At 34.1% G+C, this 23,442-nt stretch overlaps 3 protein-coding genes and 1 long non-coding RNA gene across 20 annotated transcripts in view; all 4 read left to right on the top strand.

Moving 5' to 3' along the window:
* Positions 1–2,151, top strand: part of map4k3a (mitogen-activated protein kinase kinase kinase kinase 3a) — a 143,498-nt gene extending 141,347 nt beyond the window's left edge. For all 9 annotated transcript variants that reach the window (XM_087273890.1, XM_087273887.1, XM_087273888.1 and 6 more), the window contains one exon: positions 88–2,151. In XM_087273890.1, coding sequence (XP_087130016.1) covers positions 88–175 — 88 coding nt within the window. In that variant the 3' untranslated portion in view covers positions 176–2,151. The remainder of the gene's footprint in view (positions 1–87) is intronic.
* The window catches only part of LOC147834847 (uncharacterized), a 337,793-nt gene that overhangs the window by 143,237 nt on the left and 171,114 nt on the right, over positions 1–23,442 (top strand). The window lies entirely within an intron of this gene.
* On the top strand, positions 2,972–12,381 carry pecr (peroxisomal trans-2-enoyl-CoA reductase). 6 transcript variants are annotated; one of them, NM_001017727.1, is made up of 8 exons: positions 2,972–3,134; positions 5,499–5,632; positions 6,578–6,743; positions 8,696–8,777; positions 8,921–9,017; positions 9,658–9,768; positions 11,745–11,856; positions 11,978–12,381. In NM_001017727.1, the coding sequence occupies exons 1-8, from the start codon at positions 3,023–3,025 to the stop codon at positions 12,061–12,063; spliced, it is 900 nt and encodes a 299-aa protein (NP_001017727.1). In that variant the 5' UTR covers positions 2,972–3,022; the 3' UTR covers positions 12,064–12,381. The 6 variants fall into 6 exon arrangements, with proteins under 6 accessions (NP_001017727.1, XP_087128492.1, XP_087128495.1 ...); XM_087272366.1 differs by having other exon boundaries at positions 2,999–3,129; XM_087272369.1 differs by having other exon boundaries at positions 2,999–3,129; positions 6,578–6,756.
* On the top strand, positions 15,518–23,284 carry tmem169a (transmembrane protein 169a). Of its 4 annotated transcripts, none has more exons than NM_001326460.1 (3): positions 15,518–15,675; positions 15,863–16,145; positions 18,804–19,528. In NM_001326460.1, exons 2-3 carry the CDS (start codon positions 15,902–15,904, stop codon positions 19,436–19,438), a joined length of 879 nt encoding a protein of 292 aa, NP_001313389.1. In that variant the 5' UTR covers positions 15,518–15,675; positions 15,863–15,901; the 3' UTR covers positions 19,439–19,528. The 4 variants fall into 4 exon arrangements, with proteins under 4 accessions (NP_001313389.1, XP_087128634.1, XP_087128632.1 ...); XM_087272508.1 differs by having other exon boundaries at positions 15,530–15,675; positions 15,866–16,145; positions 18,807–23,284; XM_087272506.1 differs by having other exon boundaries at positions 15,530–15,675; positions 15,866–16,145; positions 18,804–23,284.

Below are 23,442 nucleotides of genomic sequence, written 5' to 3'. Positions count from 1 at the left end.
ACTCAGCGCCGGTCCATGTTTTATTATTATAGGCCATGCATTTGCAGAAAGGTCAAAGGTATTTGTTTTTGTGTTGATCTTTTATAGAGTGGTGGTTTTGGAGAGCCGACCGACAGATAATCCCACAGCACACAGCAACCTTTACATCCTGGCAGGCCATGAAAACAGCTACTGACCGCATTGCATCCTGGGTAAAAACACTACACGCCAAACTGCAGGATTGCAAGAGCCTTCGGTTCCCTGTGGCCCAGTGACAACTGACCACAACTCTGAAGAACCACAGATACGCTGTTTCTGGACCACTGAGAGCCCAGAGGAGGACTTGAATAAATATGAAGAGCGGGATGATAGTTTCTCAGAGAACAGACCGGCTATAATCACAGCACACACTACAGTATGCACTTTCACCTTTACCTGCTGCAGACGCCAACATTTGATTCGGCTTTGAGCAGCTTTAATTTAGTTTTTAGCTGAAACACACATCACATCCTTTTGATTTTTATTAGATTTTGACGAGGTTTGTTTGATTTCTGTTTTATGTGCTTTTTTAGATATCTGTTGTTTTGCTTCACTTTTTGTTTTATTTTACTCTGCTCATCTTTGTGTTGTGCATTTTGTTTATTTGCTTTACTCTTTGTTGCTTAATTTATTTGTTCTTCCTTGCTTTTTGAATTTATTTGACATAGCTTTTTGTCGTTGCTTTATTTTGGTTTAGTTTTGCCTTGTTTTGGTTGCTGTTTTGTTTTGCTTTGCTTTGTTTATTTTACATTTGTTTAGCTTTTTGTTTTATTTTACTTCGCTCTTTTTCTTTCTGTTTTCATTGTGTTTTACTCTTCGTTGCTTTATTCACTTGTTTGTTTGTTTTTTTCTTTGCTTTACTTTGGTTTAGTTTTGATTTTTTTTTTTTTTTTTGCCTTGTTTTGGTTGATCCATTTTGTTCTCCTTTACTTTTTGTGCTTTGCTTTGTTTCATTTACATTTGTTTAGCTTTTTTTTTATTTTACTTCGCTCTTTTTCTTTCTGTTTTGCATTTTGTTTATTTGCTTTACTCTCTGTTGCTTTATTTAATTGTTGTTCCTTGCTTTTTAAATTTTATTTAACATTGCTTTTTTGTTGTTGTTGCCTTATTTTGGTTTAGTTTTGCCTTGTTTTGGTTGTTCTGTTCTGCTTTTTGTGCTTTGCTTTAGTTTTGTTCACTTTTGTTTAGCTTTTTAGATTATTTGCCTTAGATTTTTGTTCATTTTTTACACTATTTTGTCCACTACTCTCACTTGACGCTAATCACACAAGTGCTTGAAGACACATATTTAATTCATGTACATACAGTCGTAGTATCGTTAAGTTGTGCTCTTTGTATCAATCATGTAGATTTCAGCACATTTATATATTGTACAGGTTTGTGGCAGCTTTTGGCTGTTGTAAAGGACTGTGAGATGCTGGTACTACTTAAAATGACCTCTAGGGCCAGATAATGTCTGTTATATGCAATAGTTTAGGAATCACAAAGCTGAAGTGCCCATTTTCCGAGACTTGCCTTCTTAACATTTTTTTTTTGTTTTTATTTGTGCAACATATATATATATATATATATATATATATATATATATATATATATATATATATATATATATATATATAAGCCAAATGGTGTTTTTAATGAGCTACTTTTAATTCAATGGCCCACGTAATTGTTTTTAACTCTGTGGTATGCACTCACTTCAGAATTTGCACATTGTTATTAAAATGTTGATGTGTATATGTAATTGTATGTTTGAAACCATGCGGATAACGTATATAGATATATGCACATGTATTTTTTGTAAATGTGTTTACATGTTTAACCCTAATAAGCAATAAATCATTAGGATGTTTTTTTTATCTTTTTAAATAACTCGAACTGTAAGACTCACAGGCTCATGTTAATCCAGTTGTGTTTGTGTGTAATTTGAATGAGGGACACACTAGTGACATGACGATGTTGGTTTTGCTGATTGGCATTATATCTCTTTCAGACCTTTCATTATAATTACATCATCAGAAAGGACAAAAATCATGTTTGTTTATCTGTGATTGAAAAGTTAACCCACGTACGGAATTCTCCTCCTTTGCTTCACTGTACATACTGTAAAATAAAATCACATGGTTTTACATACTGAAATGTCTTTTGTGTTTTAATAGTAATTTGCTTGCGTTTTCCATAGATTGTAAAGAAAAAATGATGTTTTATCATTATTATTATTGTATGCTTTTATTTTTTATATTTCAAAGACTTCTAGGAGGATTTTTTTTCATTAGATTTGCTGAACAGTACAAATCAAATGCGCAGTACATCTTACAATAAGATATTTACATTTTAGCATAAAATATGTAAGGAAAATAAGCTTTATATCTCCTGAGTAACAGGTTGGTTGGATATATTTTATGTATAATTTTAAAGTGGATTTCCCTAACTTTGTTATATAATATTTGATGTCCAGATCCAATTCCAACTTATATAATTTATTTTCGGCTTAGTTCCTGTATTAATTAGGGGTCGCCACAGCGAAATGAACCAGCTGTAACCCATCACTAGGAAACATCCAACACACTCATTTACACACATAAGTTACACTACAAACAATTCACCTTCGTCTCTGGACTTGTGAAACTTGAGCAAACTGGAGGAAACGCCAACACGGGGAGAACATGCAACCTCCACAAAGAACCGCCAACTGACCCAGCCGGGGTTCGAACCAGCAACCTTCTTGCTGTAAAACGATTGTGCTGCCCCCAAATTCCAATTTATAATCTAAAATTGGTTATTGCAAAAGTACGTAAATCTAAAAGTTGCAGGATGGCGAATCAAACGTCTAAGAAATGTGTTATTACATTTTCTATCATTGATATCAAAACCATCTAATAAAATCTCTTTTAACTTTCCAGAACGTGTATAAAAAAAAACACAGGAAGTTAATTTGACACAACCGGAAAGAGACTTTTATCTTACAATATTATACTCTGGTTGTTTCGCTGTCGTAGTCAACATGGCAGCGTCCAGTGTTTTTAAAGCAGGTCTTTTCAATCACAAAGTCGCAGTCGTGACGGGTGGCGGGACTGGCATTGGAAAAGCCATCACTTCTGAGCTCTTACAGTTAGGTATAAGTTTACCATGAGTTTTGACGATGGTTTTGACCTTGTCTTTAGATCAGCACTTGCATAGCCGTGAACTTTAGTCCAGATATTGAGCGACACCGCAGTCAGTAATGTATTAAAATTGACAAAAAAAAGTTAAAATGTGTCTATCTATCAAATAAATTAACTTCTTTAAACAGCAGGTGAAATAAGATCAAATAAATTGCTAAAACAGTTGAATGACAATTACATTAAGTGTTAATATTCCTGAATTACGAGTTTTCTCAAATTTTTCATTTAATCATGTAAATTAAGGCATTGTTTTGTTTTTGTGCTATATTTTGCATACATTTTAGTTTTTCGATACAGAGAAGGTTTTCTGTGTATCTCTTTTTGATCATTCCATAATCCAGAAAATACTGCAAACATCCTTTTTTCTTGTAGAATTCAATGTGTGTAATCGGAGAGTTAATGTAAAGTATTATCTTGTAAAAACGATAAGTTTTTTATTGCAAAGAAATGCAGCAAATTCTCCAAATTAAAATCCCTAAACTAAAAATAGTTACACAATTCCTTATGATATTAACAGAGAAATATATCCCTTTACATGATCTTCCATTTATAAAAAAACTATTACAGAAGTAAGTGGGAAGTGGACTTGATGTTTATAAATAGTCATAAAACTTAAGGTTTTATAACAGAAACGCATTAAGTTGAATAGAAGTTATACTCAATCCATTTCGACCAAAAGCCAACATATACTGTATATATTTTTGTTTATTTAAGTAATTTTCTCTGTAATAAATATACTTTAAGCAAAGTTAAACTCATTTAAAAATGTGGCTAAGAAAGAACTACATTTGATTATTATAGCATGCAAAAAAAATTCTATTGGCCCAACTGGGCTGTTATCAAAAATCCTTAGTGTTTAACCATGTCTAAGACGGAGCAGCAGCGTTTTAGAATGAAAACGGCCTCTTCAGCGTTTCCAAAATGTGGACGGATGGCTTAACAGTAGCATAACTTGTGCGTTTAAAACAAAATCGCATTAGTGTAAACAGGGACTAAGTCTAAAATCTATCAATAATGGTATTAAAAAGTCTTAAATTTGACTTGATGAACGCTGCAGAAACCCTGTGTAAGCACGTTATTTCCTATCGTAGGTTTTCTGCTATTCTGTGTTGTACGTTTTTCCACATCAATTTTACCTGAGGGGATTTCGTATTTATTTTGATCTGTAGTTTTATGCATGTTAAAGTAAAAGTGTGGTTTTTTTCTGCATTAAAAAGATGCTGTGTTTTCTGACATGTTTCTATTAATTATAGGCAACACAAGAGTTTAAAAAATCAAATGTTTGGTGGAATAATGACAACATTTAAACATTTTTATTTTGGCCAATTGTCACATTTTGAGGAAAAAGTATTTAACCAAATGACAATATTTTAACTTAAAATTTCCAAGAATTGTCATCAGACATTTATAGTTTAAACAAATATTAAAAAAATATTTTTTTAAATTTACATTTTACTTAAACCAGACAGAATCTGCTGACATTTTTTGCTATTTCTGCGCAGAATTTTGTACAAAATCTGCAGATTTACACAGAATGATTTTAAGGGTAAAGTAACCAAAACACTTAACACATAAAATAAAAAACAAATTTTCTAAACAAAGTGTCTCATCTACTAAAAGACAGAACTATTACTCTGTTTTGCCCTGTGAAAGCACATTGTTTCTTATCGTTGGTTTTCTGCAATTGCCTGAAAAAAGATGTGGTCTAATCAAACATGCTCTAGTTTTTGGGTTGCATGTTTTTCCACATCACTTTTACATGAGGGGATTTGATATTTATTTTGATCTGTAATTTTATGCATGTAAAGTAAGCGCTACTAAAGTGGATATTTCAAGTTATTGTTTACAGTTTAAGCAAATGACACAACATGCAGTACCTTCTACTGTATGTCCTGTAGATGGCATTGCTTGGCCTTTGTAGCAGCATCAAACTGCTCCTCACAAACGAGGTGTTGTGATCATATATTAACTGAAATTCTTCACGCCGCTGCTTGAGGTAAAGTTGGTGTTCTTCTGTTCAGATATTTGTTCAGTGACATGCTCCGTATATTGTTTACCAAAGTACTTTAAATATTTGGTCTGAAATCACATGCAAGTATGACTTGAAAACAGCATTAACTGTTATAAATATAGCATGTATTTGACTATGAACAATGCTGTGCTTTGATAGTCATAAGCTGCTACTATAATTTCATTATTTAGAATTAGCACAGAAATAACATTTTGAAAGTACATTATTAAGGAGAAAGTCTGAATGAGTGAATATAAAATGTACTTTACATTAATGCTTTTATGTAAATATGGCCTGTGTTGTAGGATGCAGTGTGGTTATATCGTCCAGGAAGCTGGAGCGTCTGAAGTCAGCAGCGGAAGAGCTGACACTGAAAATCCCTTCATCCAGTCCAGCTAAAGTGACCCCTATAGAATGCAACATCCGCAATGAAGATGAGGTCACAGTATTATAAGTCTGCATATGCAAATACACTGCCTTTATGCCAGAGAATTCTTTAAAGAATAACCATTTAAAAAGTCATATTTTGGTTTCCAGTTGAATGTTTTCCTAATAATAGCCATACACATTTATTACACATAATATGATTGAAAATGTATGTACACGTAACTTAATGTTTTTGATTTTAAATATATTTGGCATTTCTTCCAAATTTTAAATAATTTTTTTTATTGCATAAAATAACAAAAATGTCATGGTTTTATTCTTTTTTTTTTTTTTAGATAAAACAAGAGTTAAAAAAAATCTTATGTTTGGTGGGATAACAAATGACAACATTTTAACATTTTTATTTTGGCCAATTGTCACATTTTGAGTAATTAGAAATTACCTAAATGACAAGACTTTACCTTAAAATTTCTAAGAAATGTCATCAGACCTTTATAGTATAAACAAATCTCAGATCTCAAAACACAGAATCTGCAGACATCTTTTGCTATTTCTGCACAGAATGTTGTACAAAATGTGCAGATTTATGCTGAATGATTTCTAAGTGAGGGTATAGTAACCAAAAGCTTAACACATGTTAAGATAATAACTTTTGAAAATAATAACTTTTGGTAAACAAAGTGTCTCATATCTGCTAAAAGACAGAAATATTAATTTACAAACTATTTTCTACATAAACCACACACACGCATTTACATGTTATTCAGTATTATTACTGAAGTTATTATAAAAACTAAGTTAATATAAAATTTACATCCATCTACATGCGTAAATGATGAGTTGAATGGTGAGCTCAAAAATCTGCGGGTTTCAGTAAATCTTATCTAATAAATCTGACAAATCCAGAGAAGCTAAAAGTATCCAAGTGGTCATTTATTTCTGTAGCTCTGGGTTTGTAATTTATATGTGAGTAATATGTAGCTCTGGTTTCTGACAGGTGAAGAACCTGATGGCCTCTACACTAAAGCTTCACGGGAGAATCGACTTTTTGGTGAATAATGGAGGTGGCCAGTTTTCCAGTCCGGCAAACATGATGAGTGCAAAAGGCTGGAAGGCTGTGATCGACACCAACCTCAATGGAACGTTCTTATGCTGCAGAGAAGGTTCGGCATAAAGGTGAAACACAACACTAGGGGTGTGTGAAATCTATCCTTTGACATTAGCTTGACACTGAAAAAATCCTTTTGTCAGACTGTTTAGAAAGATTTAAAGGTCCTGTGAAATTAAAATAAAAAAATTTGGATGTTTGTTTCAGTCTGTTACTTTTTAAAGATATCTATTATCTAGTGTGCTACAAAACAGTGACAATTCGCATTTAGAAAATATAAAATGGATTTAAACACTCACATCTTACAAACATCCCAGCCTCTCTACCTTTTTCAGTTGAGATTATGTCAAACATTGAAGGAAAACTGGACATTTCGACACTGTGCACTCTCTTACAGACAATATTTTTCCACTCTTTTACAATATGACTGTTTTATTCATTCATTCATTGATTGTCTTTTCGGCTTAGTCCCTTTATTAATCTGGGGTCACCACAACGGAATGAACCGCCAACTTATCCAACAAGTTTTCACGCAGCGGATGCCCTTCCAGCCACAACCCATCTCTGGGAAACATCCACACACACATTCACACACAATCATACACTACGGACAATTTGGCCTACCCAGTTCACCTGTACCGCATGCCTTTGGACTGTGGGGGAAACCGGAGCTCCCAGAGGAAACCCACGCGAAGGCAGGGAGAACATGCAAACTCCACACAGAAACGGCAACTGAGCCGAGGTTCGAACCAGCGACCCAGCAACCTTCTTGCTGTGAGGCGACAGCACTACCTACTGCGCCACTGCCTCGCCCATGACTGCTTTAATATATCAATAATACTTGATATATTGATTAATGCAAAAAATTACAATACATTTAAATGACTATTTAGAATTGAAATTAATTTATTGATAACATATACAACGTGTTCCTTAATGGCTGTAGATAAATAAATATAAGAAAATAACGGGCAAGTTGGTACGACAACTGGTTAAAACCATTCCCGAGCACTGCATTTCGCATCTTATAGGTTCATTTATGCATTCAGCATGAATGCCCCCTAAATCTGCCCATGCAGTCAACATTTTGCAGTGAAATCAGGTCGCACGCCAGCAATTTTATGCACTCGCACAAATGCTCCCAAATATATTTTGAGGTTGCATAGATTGAATTTCGGGCTCATATGTGACCAAAGCAGCCGCAGTTTCGAGCCCAGCTTGACTAATACAATACAGTTAGATTGATCATATAGTACTTGCTAGGTAAGCAATAAATGTGATAAAAGTTCATTTAAACTTTTTCTCATATCATGATAAGTCACATCATATCCTGATAAATATATTTATATCAGGATATAGTACCTTTTCTGTAAATTCAATCAATTAAAAGTTTATATTTATTTACCACATGGAAAGCTATTTTCCTTTTACATTAAAATATATACTAAAAATGTTTATTATTTTTGTACTTTATTTAGAACTTCTTGACAAAAATATTAACAAAATGTTAATATTGATTTTTAAAACAAATTTTTAAAAGCAAACAAATATTGTTAAAATAAAATTTTAAATTTAAACTTTGTAATTTTAAGCTTGTGAATTTCATGTGAGGTCATTCACATAATAAAAAAGTATTACCGTAAACAATGTATTTTGCAACAGCAAAAAAAAACGAGTATAATTTGAAACCATAGACTTTTACTTCCTGTCCCCACAATATATATATATATATATATATATATATATATATATATATATATATATATATATATATATATATATATATATATATATATATATATATATATATCATCATATTCCAGAGCTCTAATTTGCTCAACTTCTATTATCCCAAAATCTGGGTAATCTCACACCCCTATGCTTGACATTTAGTTTAGCTCTCTGTTGTGTTATTATAATATGCGTTCTTATTTCTAACCCTCAAAAATAATGTTGACAACTCTTGTGTATAAATTCAAAGGCTATTTTTTTTCTGTTAACTGATAGCATATAATGCCTGGATGAAGGACCATGGAGGTGTAATCGTGAATATCATTGCTGACATGTGGAAAGGCTTTCCTGGAATGGCGTGAGTTGGCCTTTGCAAAAATAAAAGAAACGTATTGTGTTTTACATTTTATATATGGCTGGTTAAACATCTATTATATCACAATCAAACATTTCACTTTTATTCAAAGCTCAATTTAAACAGGTTTTTTTTATTAATGCCAGGCACACAGGAGCAGCTCGAGCAGCGGTGGACAACCTGACCAAGAGTTTGGCCATAGAGTGGGCTCACAGTGGGGTCCGCATAAACTCTGTGGCGCCGGTATGTGTTAGATTGGAAACCATTAAGCTATATTATATACATTAGGATAGACCTGTTTGATTAGAGACGTTGAAAAAGGCACGTCATAATTTTGCCAAGTCTGATCCATTCCTGGATTAACATCTGTGTTGACCCTAGAACATATTTTTTTGCTTGAAAATATAATCTATACCTATTCCTCACCCCTAAAACCCAACCATAATAACTCCCAAAATCAGAGGGGAATTATAGTTTGAAAACAATTACATAGAAGTGCATAAACCTAACTGTAAGCCTAAACCTAAAATAAAATGTAAATGTATCCCTTAATTCTGATTGGCTGATTGGAATGTTGTTCCAGAATCAACATAGATGTTAATCCAGGAACATGTCCTACTTGGTGAAATCAGCCTAAAAAAGGCTGCTGAATTCTGTTTGGATTCTGCATTTGTATATTGATTTGAATAAATCCACAAAATGAACATTTAAATATAATCAAATTACATGTGGACAACCCTACCTTGCCTGAAAATGTGTCCAGTATTGTATGCTCCTATTTTTGTTTTGTTTTTTATTAAATTTCAGAGAAAATTGTACTTGAATGGTCTATTGTCACAAAACAGTGTGTGTGCATTTGTTGTTTTGCGTTTGATGAATGTAGGGAACAATCATCTCCAAAACTGCTATGGAAAACTACAAAGAATATGGGCCTACTTTGTTTAAGATGTCAGTGCCATTCAGTCCTGCTAAAAGACTCGGTGTTCCTGAGGAGGTATAAATTCAGATGTTAAATAAATCTGTTTGTCTGCCTAACTGAATTTAAACTTTTTTTTCCCAAAGATGTCTTACTCGTACCAGGGCTTCATTTATTTAATGAAAAGTATAATAAAAACAATAATGTGGTAAAAAGAAATGCATGAAACATGCATTGTAATTTTTAATTATTTATACTTATGAGGACATATGTGTCGACTATTATTATTATTAGTTATATAATAATAATAATAATTATTATTATTATTATTGACCTTTTCAGGTTCATTGATGCAGTTGTTAAGTTGAAATAATTTTTATTTATATTTTAGATTTTAGGTTTTCATTTTTATTTTGGCTGAAGTTTTAGTCTTTTTTTTTTTTTTTTTGTAAATTGTAAATTGTAAATGTCCATGTAATTTTATAAAATTTTTACTTTAGTTTTTATTGTTTTAACTTTTAATGAAAATGAGTAATAGTTTCTTAAGCTTTCTAAAGTATATATTTATAAAGTAACTAATATTATAATACTTTTTCAAAACTACACTTTAAAATATATTTAAATAAAAAAACAGATGCTGTAATACTACATTACTGATGACATTGCTGTATCTTTCATCAGATACATCACATTAAATGCTTGTTTGGCAATATTTTAAAATGGATATCTGAAAATATTTAATGGAAGTTCCTTTGCAAAATTAACACTTTTTGTGTGTACTGCCTCTTCATGTTGAATTGCTGAATGCCTCATTTGTAAGTCACTTTGGACTAAAGCATCTGCTAAATGTAAATGGAATCTAGCAAATTCATTCATTTTCATTCAGCTTAGTCCCTTTATTCATCATGGGGTCACCATGCACACAAATTCACACACATACGCTACGGCCAATTAAGTTTATTCAAGAGGAAACCCACGCTAAAGCTTGGTTTATACTTCTGCATCAAGTGACCACCGTAACCCACGCCGCATGCAACACAGAGAGAACATGCAAACTCCAAACAGAAATGCCAACTGACTCGGCAGGGACTCCAACCCGCAACCTTCTTGCTATAAGGCAACAGTGCTAACCACTAAGCCACTGTGTCGCTCAATTTAGAATCAATTATACATAATATATGATATTAGCTATAAAATATGTTGCTATAAATATGTTGCTATAAAACATTACACTGCATTGTATTCAGGGGCGAAGTTAACCAATAAGAGACGTATGCAACTGCTTATGGCCCATGGTATTAAGGGGCCCCAACCAATGCCAAGAAGCCTATATTAATCCTATAGCTCTTTTATAATTTTTCTATGCTAATCTGTTATAACCATTAAGATTTTAATGTTATTACTTATTTTCAAAACCAGGGGCCCCATGAATAGTGGAACATTCCTTCCATACTGCACATGCTAATACACAGAAATGCCAACTGACCCAGCCGGGACTCGAACTAGCAACCTTCTTTGTGTGAGGTGACAGTTTTAACCACTGAGCCACCGAGTCACCTAATGTTGACTTTTTCAGCATTATTGATGCAGTTGTTAAGTTGAAATTAGTTTATTTTCAGATTTTAGGTTTTATTAATTTTGGTTAAAGTTTTAGTAATTTGTTTGTGTGTTTTTGTAAATTGTAAAAACATATCATTTTAATAAGTTTTACTTTAGATTACTTTAGTTATTTTAGCTTTAAAAATTATAAGACGGAATGCTTTCTTGAACTATCTGAAGTAAAAAAAAATATTGTTGTTTTTTTATAAACTTTTTTAACAAATAAAAAGGATTTTAGTTTTAGTTAACTAATACCGAGTAAGAGCCAGTGTAATATTATATTAATTCCTAAAGGATTATGAGACATTAAAGCTGAAAAAATAAGTAAAACTACACTTTAAAACATTAAAATAAAAACATTTTACAATCTTACTGGTATCTTTACTGTATCTTTCATCAGATAAACAATATTAAATGCTTGTCTGACCAATTGTACATTTCCCTAATTGTATTAGATATCTCCGGCTGTGTGTTTCCTGCTGTCTCCGGCTGCCAACTATATTACTGGAGCAACCCTGAAGGTGGATGCAGGACAGAGCCTTTACCACTCCATCTGGGAAATCCCAGGTACTCATTATCTTCCAGATCATTTATAAAATAAATACAGGGCATATTTGTGGCTACTGAAGCGGATGTTGACTCATCCTGTTAAGGATTCAGACACTTTCATTTTCTTTTTGACTCTCAGAACACGATGCCTGGCCTGAAGCTCCAGAGGGAGAAAATACAGACGTGCTGAGAGAAATCATGGACAAGACTAAATCCAAGCTGTGAATCAGAGGAAAACAAGTCTAGACTGTCAAAACAGCTGCTCTTCATCAATGTGGGTGGAAGACAAATGCTTTTGCTCGGAATTGTAACACGTCTCGACTGTGGCCTTTGGAGTGAATCTCACTGAATATTTTATTGCGTAATTGAGCTCTAATAGTTCATAAGGAACTGTGTAAATATGTGTAATAATATGGTATTGTGAATTTAACAATTGTGATTAATATTTCCAAAAATAACTTTGATCAGCCATCATTGTAAGATTACAAATATGTAATGTATTTTTAAAAAATACATTTTTTGTTGTGACAACTTTTAAACAAATTCATTAGTTTTCTGGTTCTTTTTCATTTGTAGAATAGCATTTTCGTACAATATTGTGCTAAAAATCGTTATTCTTACATAAGCTAATAAAATACGGTTGCTGAGAGAGCCCAAAAATGCTGTGAGTTAAGAAAACACATGCAAATCTAAAAATACTAACAAATTGAGAAAACGTTATTATAAATTAGATGACAGACACACATGTACGCGAGATCTCACAACACATACAGAAGAATCCTGCAAGTTAAGGAAACATGCAAATAGAAACACACCAACAAATTGAGAAAACAGCATTGGTTTTACAACATGTTTTAAGGCAAATGTTTAAAGAAAAGGCTTGAAAACAAAAAAACTACAATAATTTAATAATATAAAAAATAAGATTTAAATAAATAAGCATTGTAGGATGCATAAATTAATGTCACTATGAAAGCAATTGGATTAAAACAACCCAATACAGTAGCCCTTCGTTATTGGCGGAATTTATGTTCTAAAAATAACCCATAATAGGCGAAATCCGCAAAGCAGTCAGCTTTATTTTTTACAATTATTACAGAGGTTTGAAGGCTGTAAAACCCCTCACTACACCCTTTATACACTTTTCTTAGAGAAGCATTAACATGTTCACACTTTTCTCTCTTGTTTAAACACTCTCAAAGATCAAACCTTCGTAGAAAAATAAATCCAGTATTATAAAATGAGACCGAAGATCCAAATTTTTTGATCTTCATTTATTTATTCCATAATGGCATACACAGTGCGCTGTGGAAAAAAGCATGTTGAATTGCAAGAAAAAATCCACGAAACTATGGTGCTGCGAATAGGGAACCGGGTTACAGCGAGTGACCGCTTGTAATTTTAATTATATATAAACATGATTAAATAAATAAATAAATAAAAAATTTATTTATTATATATTTTTTTTAAAATACATTAATTTCTTGTCAGCTTAGTCCCTTTATTAATCCGGGGTTGCCACAGCGGAATGAACCGTCAACTTATCCAGCAAGTTTTTACGCAGCGGATGCCCTTCCATCCGCAACCCATCTCTGGGAAACATCCACACACACATACACTACGGACAATTTAGCCTACCCAATTCACCTGTACCGCATGTCTTTGGACTTTGGGGGAAACCGGAGCACCCGGAGGAAACCCACGCGAAGGCAGGGATAACATGCAAACTCCACACAGAAACGCCAACTGAGTCGAGGTTCGAACCAGTGACCTTCTTGCTGTAAGGCGACAGCACTACCTTTAAAAATACAAATTTATTTAATTAATAAAACTTGCATCAAAACAAGTGAATACATAAAAATTTGATTATGATGACTGGTAAAAAAAATTATTAAAATAAGTAAATGTATAAAAATATATCTAAACTACTGTAAAAAGTAACACATGTTTATGAACCATTTACAATAAGTTTCACACGAAAAAAACTGGAATTTATACATAAATCATGCATACCTTTTAAAGATGTTTTAGACACTTTATTAAATGTTCATTTACTATTAATTCTGTAGTAATTGAATGAGGAATATGCATAACAATTTTATCTTCAATTATTTAGAAGTTATTTAGAAATTCTAAGAAAGATTTGGGAACGGTGTTGATTTTGTTACTTGAGGGAATATTACAAAAAAGTCACAAAAGGTATATTTCAGCAATTCCATGCAAATGCCTTGCCATGAAAAAAAATTAGTTTTCAGCAAAATAGCGAAAACGTTTCTACATTTTTTTGCATAACCAAGTATATTACAGTCCTTTAAAAATACTTAAAAAATTCTCGGTCAATGTTTTCAAACAGGTAAATTTAATTTACCACAGTCACACAAGTGTAAATTCTACACCGGTCACATCTATAATGAAGCTTTTTCCTCATGAATGCAAAAAAATGTAAAATAAAAAAAATCTGTAATTTTTGTTTTACAGAGAGACAGCTCTTATCCCATACTTTTACAAAGTATGTTGTATATTGTAAACTCGCATATATTTAAAAAAAAAAAAATCATCCCATCCATAACACGTTTATTTCCCTCATTTAAAATCTAAATCATGTTTACAGATTAATATGTTTCTGATCCCATAACTCTGTGGTTAGTTGTTTTGGAATATATAGACAGATCTAGACAGATTTACAGTTTCAATATAATGTTAACATACACTTTATCTGTGAACTTGTTTTGAGTTTTAACTGCAAATGTCACATCCATAACGCTGGAATTGCTCATTTATGAGACAGAAAATTACTTCATTGGAATATTTTCAAGAAAACATTTTGCCTGGAATGTGTTTGGGACCTCAATGAATTAAGGGTCAAAATAATAACAGCATGTTTCTTTAGAAATGGTCATTATGAGATTCTAAATGATAAAGTATTTTCATGTAAAACATGATCCAAATTTCTTTATTTATAACTTTAAAAAGTAGTATTAAAAGTGTAATTCTGTCTGACTGGAATAAAGTTAACAACAAATAATCTAAAAGGATAATTCACCCATTAATAACAATTCTGTCATTTACTCACTCTTATTTCAAACCTTTATGAGATTCTCTCTGTCTTCTATTGAACACACAAGAAGACATTTTGGAAAATGTTGGAAACCTGGAACCATCGACTTCCATAGTCTTTGCTTTTTCTACTATGGAAGTCAATTGTTAGAGACAGGGGCGTAGTGGACATTTTAAAAGTGGGGGGACAGCTGTATAAAATTCAAAAGTTAAAATTCTTAATCACCTGTTACTAAATGGTCTGTCTTTTGTGTTCAACAGAAGAACGAAATTTCTAAAGGTTTGCAACCACGTGAGGAAAAGTAAATAGAGAGTACATTTTCATATTTCAGGTGAACTATCCCTTTAAAGGGGTGAAATTATGAATGAGTTATCGCAGCATTTTAGTGTGGTGGTTTTTCCTAGAGTTTCAGCATACAATAATAATAAGTTTAAAATTGATGAAAGTTACCTTTCATTGTCAAGGGGAATGAATACTTGAGTCAGTTTTCTTGGCATCTTTATCGGAATTCGTTAAAAAATTGAGGCTGCCTGCAAAGCGCCGGTTGCCAGGCAGAGCTCCGCGCAACGTGCGCATGCGCGGTGAGAGCAGCGCGCCAGCCTCTGATTGGATGAAGACAGCATTAGCGGCGCTAGGGGGGATGCGCTGTCCTCCTCGGTGTGTCCGAAAAAAATAAACCCACCGCCACAATGTTACACGTGGTGAAGACTTGTGAATGATAAACCGGACGGATTTAAACGAACAACGCCTGCATGCATTAATCAGGGAATTTCTTGAAGGTAAGCACCGTGTTATGACATCAGTATTGTGCAAATCATACACAAATGTGTAAAAGCGGTGGGGTGTGACGCGACGTAAACAATGCCAGGTACTAAAGTGCTAATAACATTTACCATTCAGTTGTGATTTTGCTTCTCATACTAAACGCAAACATCTTCTACGTTGGTGTTTTTTTGATAAACAAAGCAGGTGTTTCCAGCTGCATACTGACATCATCATACCTTCATGGTCAACATGAGTGAAGGGCCCTCAGGAGACATCGGTGGTGTGGAGCTGGATGGAGGGATTGAGACGGAGACCCCGATGAACACACTTCACAGGTCAGCAGACGGAGAGGGAACCAGCACTCGGAGGAAGAAGAAGAAGAAAAAGAAAGAGATCATCTACCGTTCCGACCTGGAGGATGAGGATGCTGGGGAGGGGACATCGGCGGATGTAGATGGAGCCTGTAGTTCACCATTTGACGAAGGTGACGGGGTTGTTTGTGTATGTCTGCAGGGAAATTCGTCATGTTTACTGTGGTGGTGGATGATGATGAAGATGATGGTACCAGCTTCATATTAGGGCTGCATGATATTAGAAAAAACTGACAATGCAATATTTATTTTTCTGCAATACTTATTAGATGATTAGATTAGATTAGATTCAACTTTATTGTCATTACACATGTACAAGTACAATGCAACGAAATGCAGTTAAGGTCTAACCAACAGTGCAATAGCAGCAAGTGCAGGATACAGGAATAAGTTATAAAGTGCAGTTATAGAAAAACTATGGTGATATTTACAGATGGATGTACTATGAACATCATATACAGTTTGGATAAGCTATGAGCAGATTTACAATATATAAATATATGTGCAGGTTGCTATTAATAATCAGTAGTGTGCAGATAGATAAACATGATTACAAGTGTATATGTTACAATATATGAATATATGTACAGGGATAGATGAACATGATTACAAGTGTATATGTTACAATATATGAATATATGTACAGGTTGCTATTAATAATCAGTACTAGATTACATGTGTATATTTATAGTGGGTGTCTACATAATTACAAATGTCCACATGCAGTGGTTATGTACAGTTCAATAAGTAAACAGTTCAATGTGGTGCAGTGAATGTGCAAATTTTTAAATGTGCAAATGTTAAACAGTGCAGTTATTGCGAGGAGTATAAGTTAGAGGAGAGTGGGGGGTGTATTGGGGGGGCAAAAGAGTCAGTGGGGGGCAGAGTTCAGGAGGGAGACAGCTCTGGGGAAAAAGCTGTTCCTCAGTCTGCTGGTTTTTGTCCGGGGGAGCCTGAAGCGCCTGCCGGAGGGCAGGACAGAAAACTGTCTGTGAGCAGGGTGAGAGGTGTCCTTCAGAATACTGCATGCTCGGCGCAAACAGTGTTTCTTCTGGATGTCCTCTATGGATATTGCTTTATTGCAATATTAAGTAACGTATATTTTCACCAGATGAAATGAATGGCTTTACTTGGAAATAATTAATAATTTTAGATTGATTGGGTTGATTTTGTAGTTTTGTGCATCTGCATAAATTAAATCAACCAAATCACTTGCATTGACGAATACAGTGGAGCAAAGATGCAAATGAAATGCACAGAAGTTTCGGTTTTCTGGGAATCTAGCAGGCAAAATAACAATAAACAAATGTAAAATATTACTGTATGTATATAATATTTCTTAGTTAAAAGCGTCACCCCAGCGGAAAGAACTGTTAACTTATTCAGCATATGTTTTATGCAGCGGATGCCCTTCCAGCTGCAAACCATCACTGGGAAACACCCATACTTCCTTATTCACACACATACTCTATGGCCAATTTAGTTTATTCAATTCACCTTTAGCGCATGTCTTTGGGCTTGTGGTGAAACCGAAGCAGCCGGAGGAAGCCTACAGGAACACGGGGAGAACATGCAAACTATTATTTATTTATAAAAAACTATTATAATTATTTATTTAAAATCAATTTAATTAATGGTCATCGTTTGAATTTCATTTAGCAAGGATGCATTAAATACTGAAATCTTAGTTTTGAGCAAGGATGAACTATATTCTTGACTAAAAACTTTTTAAATTTTACAAAAATAATATAATATAAAGTTAAAGTTCATGAAAGAATTCAGAGAATTTTTTTTTTGTAAAAAAGTACCATAGCAAAATTGTATGCATAAGAAAACATCACAAAAAAAAATTCAAGAGTTCACACTTAGCTGATGATTGGTAATAAGCTTGTTTGGCATGCTGTGCTGGAAAAGAGGCCTGAGTTTAAAAGATCCTCGAGCCCTGGGCTTCCTCCTGTTAGCAATCTGAGAATAAAGTTTGAGGTCAGATCGTTTTCGATGAACTCCCCTGACCTATTTCTGACTAATGACAGATATAAGGATGGCTAAGGAGAGATATACGGCTTACTAAGAGCTTGACTATGATGCCAATTTGGTATGTTCAATTTTCTTAGGTTACATGATTTTTGGACTGTGGGAGGAAACTAGAGAACCCGGGGAAAACCCACGTGAGCACAGGGAGAACGAGCTAACTCCGCACAGAAATGTCGACTGGTTTAGTAAGGATTTTAACCAGAGACATTCTTGCTGTGAGGCAACAGTGCTAATCACTGGGCCGCTGTGTCGCCCATCTACAAAGGAGGGGGAGTAGGGGTGAGTTGGGGGGATTTTTCAAGACGAAGATACTGAGATAAGAAGCTCTAGTCATTTATAGTGAGTTGGGAATCATCTTATTGGTGAATCAATCGTAAGCTAATGCGGGACCAGGTGCAGACAATCATGAGCATGTGATCCCCTCGAAATTAGATTAGAAATAAACTTCACTAAAAGTCTTACTAAGTGCTACCAAAATGTTTGAACATTACTGTGAATTTAGAAAACATTTTCATAAAGTTAAAAATTGCATGTTAGCCATGTCACAAGTCCTAATTATGTCATTTGTCAGTACAATTAAATGTATTGTTATGTTTATCTGTCTTTTGGCCGGGACTTTACATACCTCAATATTTTTCTAGTGTTGCATTTCCTTGTTCCCACAGAGCTGACAGACACATTTACAATAACACACTGTTAATGTGATATCCTCCTCAATATTTATCTTTTACCCACAGAAGAAGAGGAAATCCCCCCTGACAGCCGTTTTGTGACCCTAACCGGTACCATCACGCGAGGAAAGCGGAAAGGGCAAATGGTGGACATCTATATGACCCTCACTGACAAAGAGCTTAGGGATATGGCTCGCTCCAAAGAGCGCTTGGATGCTGAATGTGACGGGGTCGCGGAGGCCAAGCAAAAACCCTGTGCTCTGGGGCTGAGCCAGGGTCCTCACGTCCTCCTCTGGAGCCTTTCCTGCTCCCCGTTCATCTTTGTCCTTTCCTTCATCACCTCATTTTACTACGGTACCCTTACCTGGTACAACGTCTTTCTGGTTTACAATGAAGAGCGCAGCTTTCTGCACAAGATCACATTGTGTCCCTTGCTCATTCTGTTATATCCGGTGCTAATCATGGCGTTGTGTGTTTGCATGGGGGTTTACGCTGCTGTTTCCCAGCTCTCCTGGGTGTTTGGAGAGTGGTGGCTGGCGGTGAGGGACCTGGAGAAGGGCTTCTGTGGGTGGATGTGTGGAAAACTGGGGTTGGAGGACTGCGCCCCATATAATGTGGTTGAGCTGCTGGATTCAGACACTCTTTCCGGGACCCTCCAGGGAAAGAGGTTGGAGGACGTTGAGCAGACTTCTAATTTGTGAGCTGAGAATATGGAAAAATGGTGTATTTTAAGTGATGTCAGAAGGATGGCATGTTGTTGATTGGCATAAATCATTTTTACTTGTCACTAAGATGAAATCTTTGAAGGATTTTTTGTTCAAACTTTGTTGAGTTTAATTCAATTATTTCAAACACATTATTTCAACACAAGTGTTTACAATGTTCAGGATAAAGCTAATGGAACTATTCCCTGCAGGCAAAGGATGTCAACATGACGTCATATTGACGTTGTACCCCTACGTCATGAGGACGTTGGATTTTGTTTGGACATGAAAATCAGGTTGACATCAGAACCCATTGTCAGGCCGACTTCCTTGTCAAATGTCCAACATAAAATCAAGCAAATATCAACATCTAGTCATGTTGACGTTACCAGTATGACATCTTTCAGACGTTGGATTTTGGTCACTTTCCAACACAACTCAAAATCAACCAAATATCAAAGTAATTTGACTTCGTTATTGGATGTCAAAATAATGTTGTCCTTAGACGCTGGCTTGACAGAATTTTGGTCACCTGACATCATGACCTAAATCTAACCTAATATTAACAGCTTATGATGTGTGCCTGCTGGGAGTAAGGTCAATGTACAATGCAAAGAAAATTAGTCCAAAGTCTCATGTAGCTAAATTTAAATAGTTTCTATGATTAAAATATACTTTAGGGCTGCACAAGATTGGAAAAATATGGCATTGCAATTTTTTTCGTTTTACACATATTGAAATATACAGTTGAAGTCAGAATGAGTAGCCCCCTCTGTTTATTTTTTCCCAATTTATGTTTAACGAAGAATATTTTTTAATGACTTATTTCTAATAACAGATTTTTTTTTACCTTTGCCATGATGACAGCACATAATATTTTACTAAATATTTTTCAAGACACTTCTATACAGCTTAAAGTGACATTTAAAAGCTTAACTAGGTAAATTAGGTTAACTAGACAGGTTAGGGTAATTAGGCAGGTTATTGTATAATGATGGTTTGTTCTGTAGACTATCCAAAAAATATATAGCTTAAAGGGACTAATAATTTTGACTTAATGTTAAAATGGTGTTTAAAAAAATTAAAAACTGCTTTTATTCTAGTCAAAATAAAAGAAATAAGACTTTCTCCAGAAGAAAGAATATTATCAGACATACTGTGAAAATGTCCTTGTATTGTTAAAGCATTAGGTGAATACTTAAAACAAATTTAAATATGCAAAGGCGGAGTTATAATTCTGACTTCAACTGTATATACAATTTCACCAGATGACTTGTTAAATATCTCTATTTGGAAATAATTCCTTAATTTTAGATTGATTGGGATGGTTCTGTAGGGAAGCGAGTCATGCATGATATGTTATAAACAAATTACAAGCATAGGTAAATGCAATAGAGCACATATAAAAGTGAAATAAACTGTGTGTTATGGTTTGTCAAGGCAATCAAATTGTATTTAGGCACAGAAATAAAAACAAATCATATAAAATAAAATAACACTGCAAAGACTTTACTAAATAGTTCAATAAAATGATCTTCTATTAATGTTACAAATGGTAAAATTGCTTCCGCCTGAATGCTTTAAACCACAGGTGTCAAACTCAGTTCCTGGAGGGCTGCAGCTCTGCACAGTTTAGTTCCAACTCTAAATAAACGCACCGGATCAAACTAATTAAGTCCTTCAGGCTTGTTTGAATCCTACAGGGAAATTTTGTTGTATGGCGCCGCAAAAAGAGGCGGGATTAAACAAGATGATTAGACATTTAAAAAAGCATGCGATTGGTCCATATTATACATTTCTGCACAGAGATGTCATGTTTTGATCCTCGATTGGTTTCATGCATTCAAGTGATGCAATTTTACAGGTCAGAGTTCTCCAAGCTTGAACTTTGCAACGCAGCAAACTACGAAATTTGTCGCATGAGCTTGCGTTTCCCACCTGGCACATCCGCGTGCATATTAATGGAAGTCTATAGGGAGAAATGTCCAGTGTGACCGCGGCTTAAGTGAGTTGAAGCAGGGTTGAACTAAGAAATAAACTGTGCGGGGCAGTGGAATTGAGTTTGACGCTCCTGCTTTAAACTCTCTTAGGGTTTAAAAACGTGCAAACGTTACAACTTTTACTCCATATTATGGTTGAACTCTGCAGTAACTCCACATATCTTGTGTTTTGAACTGTGGCTTTAGACTCTCAATATAAAATATATATAAATTCTAAACTATATAATCCTATAACTCAATGTTATAAATCCTGTGATGTGACTATTGCGGCCGCACACATTGCGATATCAATGCTGAAGCGATAAATTGTGCAGCCCTAACATACTTCATAATCAAACTGTTATCAAAATTTTAATGACTCCAAATGAACTGTCGGTATGATGCTGTTAATTGCAAATCTTGCGCAAACAGATACACATCTATATGATCAAATGCTTACTTTACTACAGTTTTCTCATTTTGTTATTGAGAGTAAAATGCGTATCACGTATTTACATACTCATCTAATTGCCACTTGAAGGTTAATTAACAGTATAGTGCTGTAAAGTTATTTCCGACTTCTCTTTGTTTCAAATCAAAGAATGAAACAACTTCATCATTAGTATATTGGCAAGTTGAAGCACATTCTCGTACATTGTTTATGCAGTTCTTTTAATGAACTTAAAGTGTCGCTAACAACAAGAGTTTCTGAGTTTTTGCCTCTTTGTTTACTTATAAAGCCATTATAAAGATCAAATCAAAACTGTAAATTTGCTCAAAACCACAGCCTTATTCTGAGTCACTATGATGCAATAATGATTCATATTTACACTTCTGACGTTTGATTCACCTGGAAATCTGAAGCTCATTTTATTATTATGTCTACAAAGCAAATAAGTTGCAACTTGCTTAGAAAAAATGCCTTAAAGGTTTTTATTTACTATCATCTATCAGTCAGATCTGTTCTAATATACAGAAAAGTACTTTTTTAAGTATCTTTGGTTTTATTTATCAACCACAGATATTCGTCATGTACTTTGAATGTTTTTATGTGTAGCAGTAACTTAAGTAGAAACATTCTTAAAATCAAACGAGGATCTGTCCCTCATAGACAATGATCGGAAAAATGCTATATATTTACCTTTGCCCTGCATTACACAAGTTGCACACAGCTGATAAGAAGCTATCATGTCCTGTATGTACTCAAGTTTCTGACTCTTAAGCTCACTTGAAATAGCCACTAGACTGAAACCTTTTTATTCTCTAAGCTGACAACTTTTACACTTTGTGCTGTACAGTTTTAATATTATTATTATTGTTTTAATATTGTGTTCACATCCAAGTGTGGGTATGTCTCAGATCACTGGATTGCTGTATTTGTGTTTAAATCAACTATGTGGTGCTTTGTATTTCCACAGGAGTAACAACAATGGTGCTATAATAGTGTTCAACCATGGACACCGACCATTAAACGCAACAGACTGTTTCACACATGATGGGAATGGTGTAATCATCTTGCATTTTCAAAAACCTTTTAACAGATAATTGGACAACTCCAGACTAACAGATCATTCAGATTCAGATCTGATGGAGAGGTATGAATTATAGCACTCATCTCACTTCATTGTACAATCATTTACAATTTTATTATAACTTTAATCATGCAGTCGTGGAAAACCTTCAGATATTGTGCAATGTTAAAATTGTGTTTTCATGACCAGGAAATGTCACATGGATTAATAAAAATATCAAAACGTTTTGTAAATCTCTGGTGAATACTACTGCACATGATGTGGCGAGAAATACTGTAAATGTATATTGGAACCAAAGTAAAATAAAGAGACAGTTCACCCAAAAATAAAAATTCTGTCAACATTTATTGACCCTTCACTTGTTCCAAACCTGTTTGAGCTTCTGCTTTTGAACACAAAGTAAGATATACCGATGATCGATGAAAAAAAAAAACACCATTGACTTCCATTGTATTTTTTGTTATTACTATTTCCAACATTCTGCAGAATA

This window comes from Danio rerio, chromosome 11 (genome assembly GCF_052040795.2).
Source record: "Danio rerio strain M-AB ecotype USA chromosome 11, GRCz13ab, whole genome shotgun sequence".
Lineage (NCBI taxonomy): Eukaryota > Metazoa > Chordata > Actinopteri > Cypriniformes > Danionidae > Danio > Danio rerio.
This window is presented reverse-complemented; position numbering and strand designations above follow the sequence as displayed.

Bases quoted from the DNA above. Each gene is read 5' to 3' on its own strand.
- pecr (NM_001017727.1), top strand. From the start codon at position 3,023: ATGGCAGCGTCCAGTGTTTTTAAAGCAGGTCTTTTCAATCACAAAGTC. The intron at 8,778-8,920 runs GTGAGTTGGCCT...TATTAATGCCAG, and splicing joins AAAGGCTTTCCTGGAATGGC to GCACACAGGAGCAGCTCGAG. The intron at 9,769-11,744 runs GTATAAATTCAG...TAATTGTATTAG, and splicing joins GACTCGGTGTTCCTGAGGAG to ATATCTCCGGCTGTGTGTTT.
- tmem169a (XM_087272506.1), top strand. From the start codon at position 15,902: ATGGTCAACATGAGTGAAGGGCCCTCAGGAGACATCGGTGGTGTGGAG. The intron at 16,146-18,803 runs GTGACGGGGTTG...TTTTACCCACAG, and splicing joins TAGTTCACCATTTGACGAAG to AAGAAGAGGAAATCCCCCCT.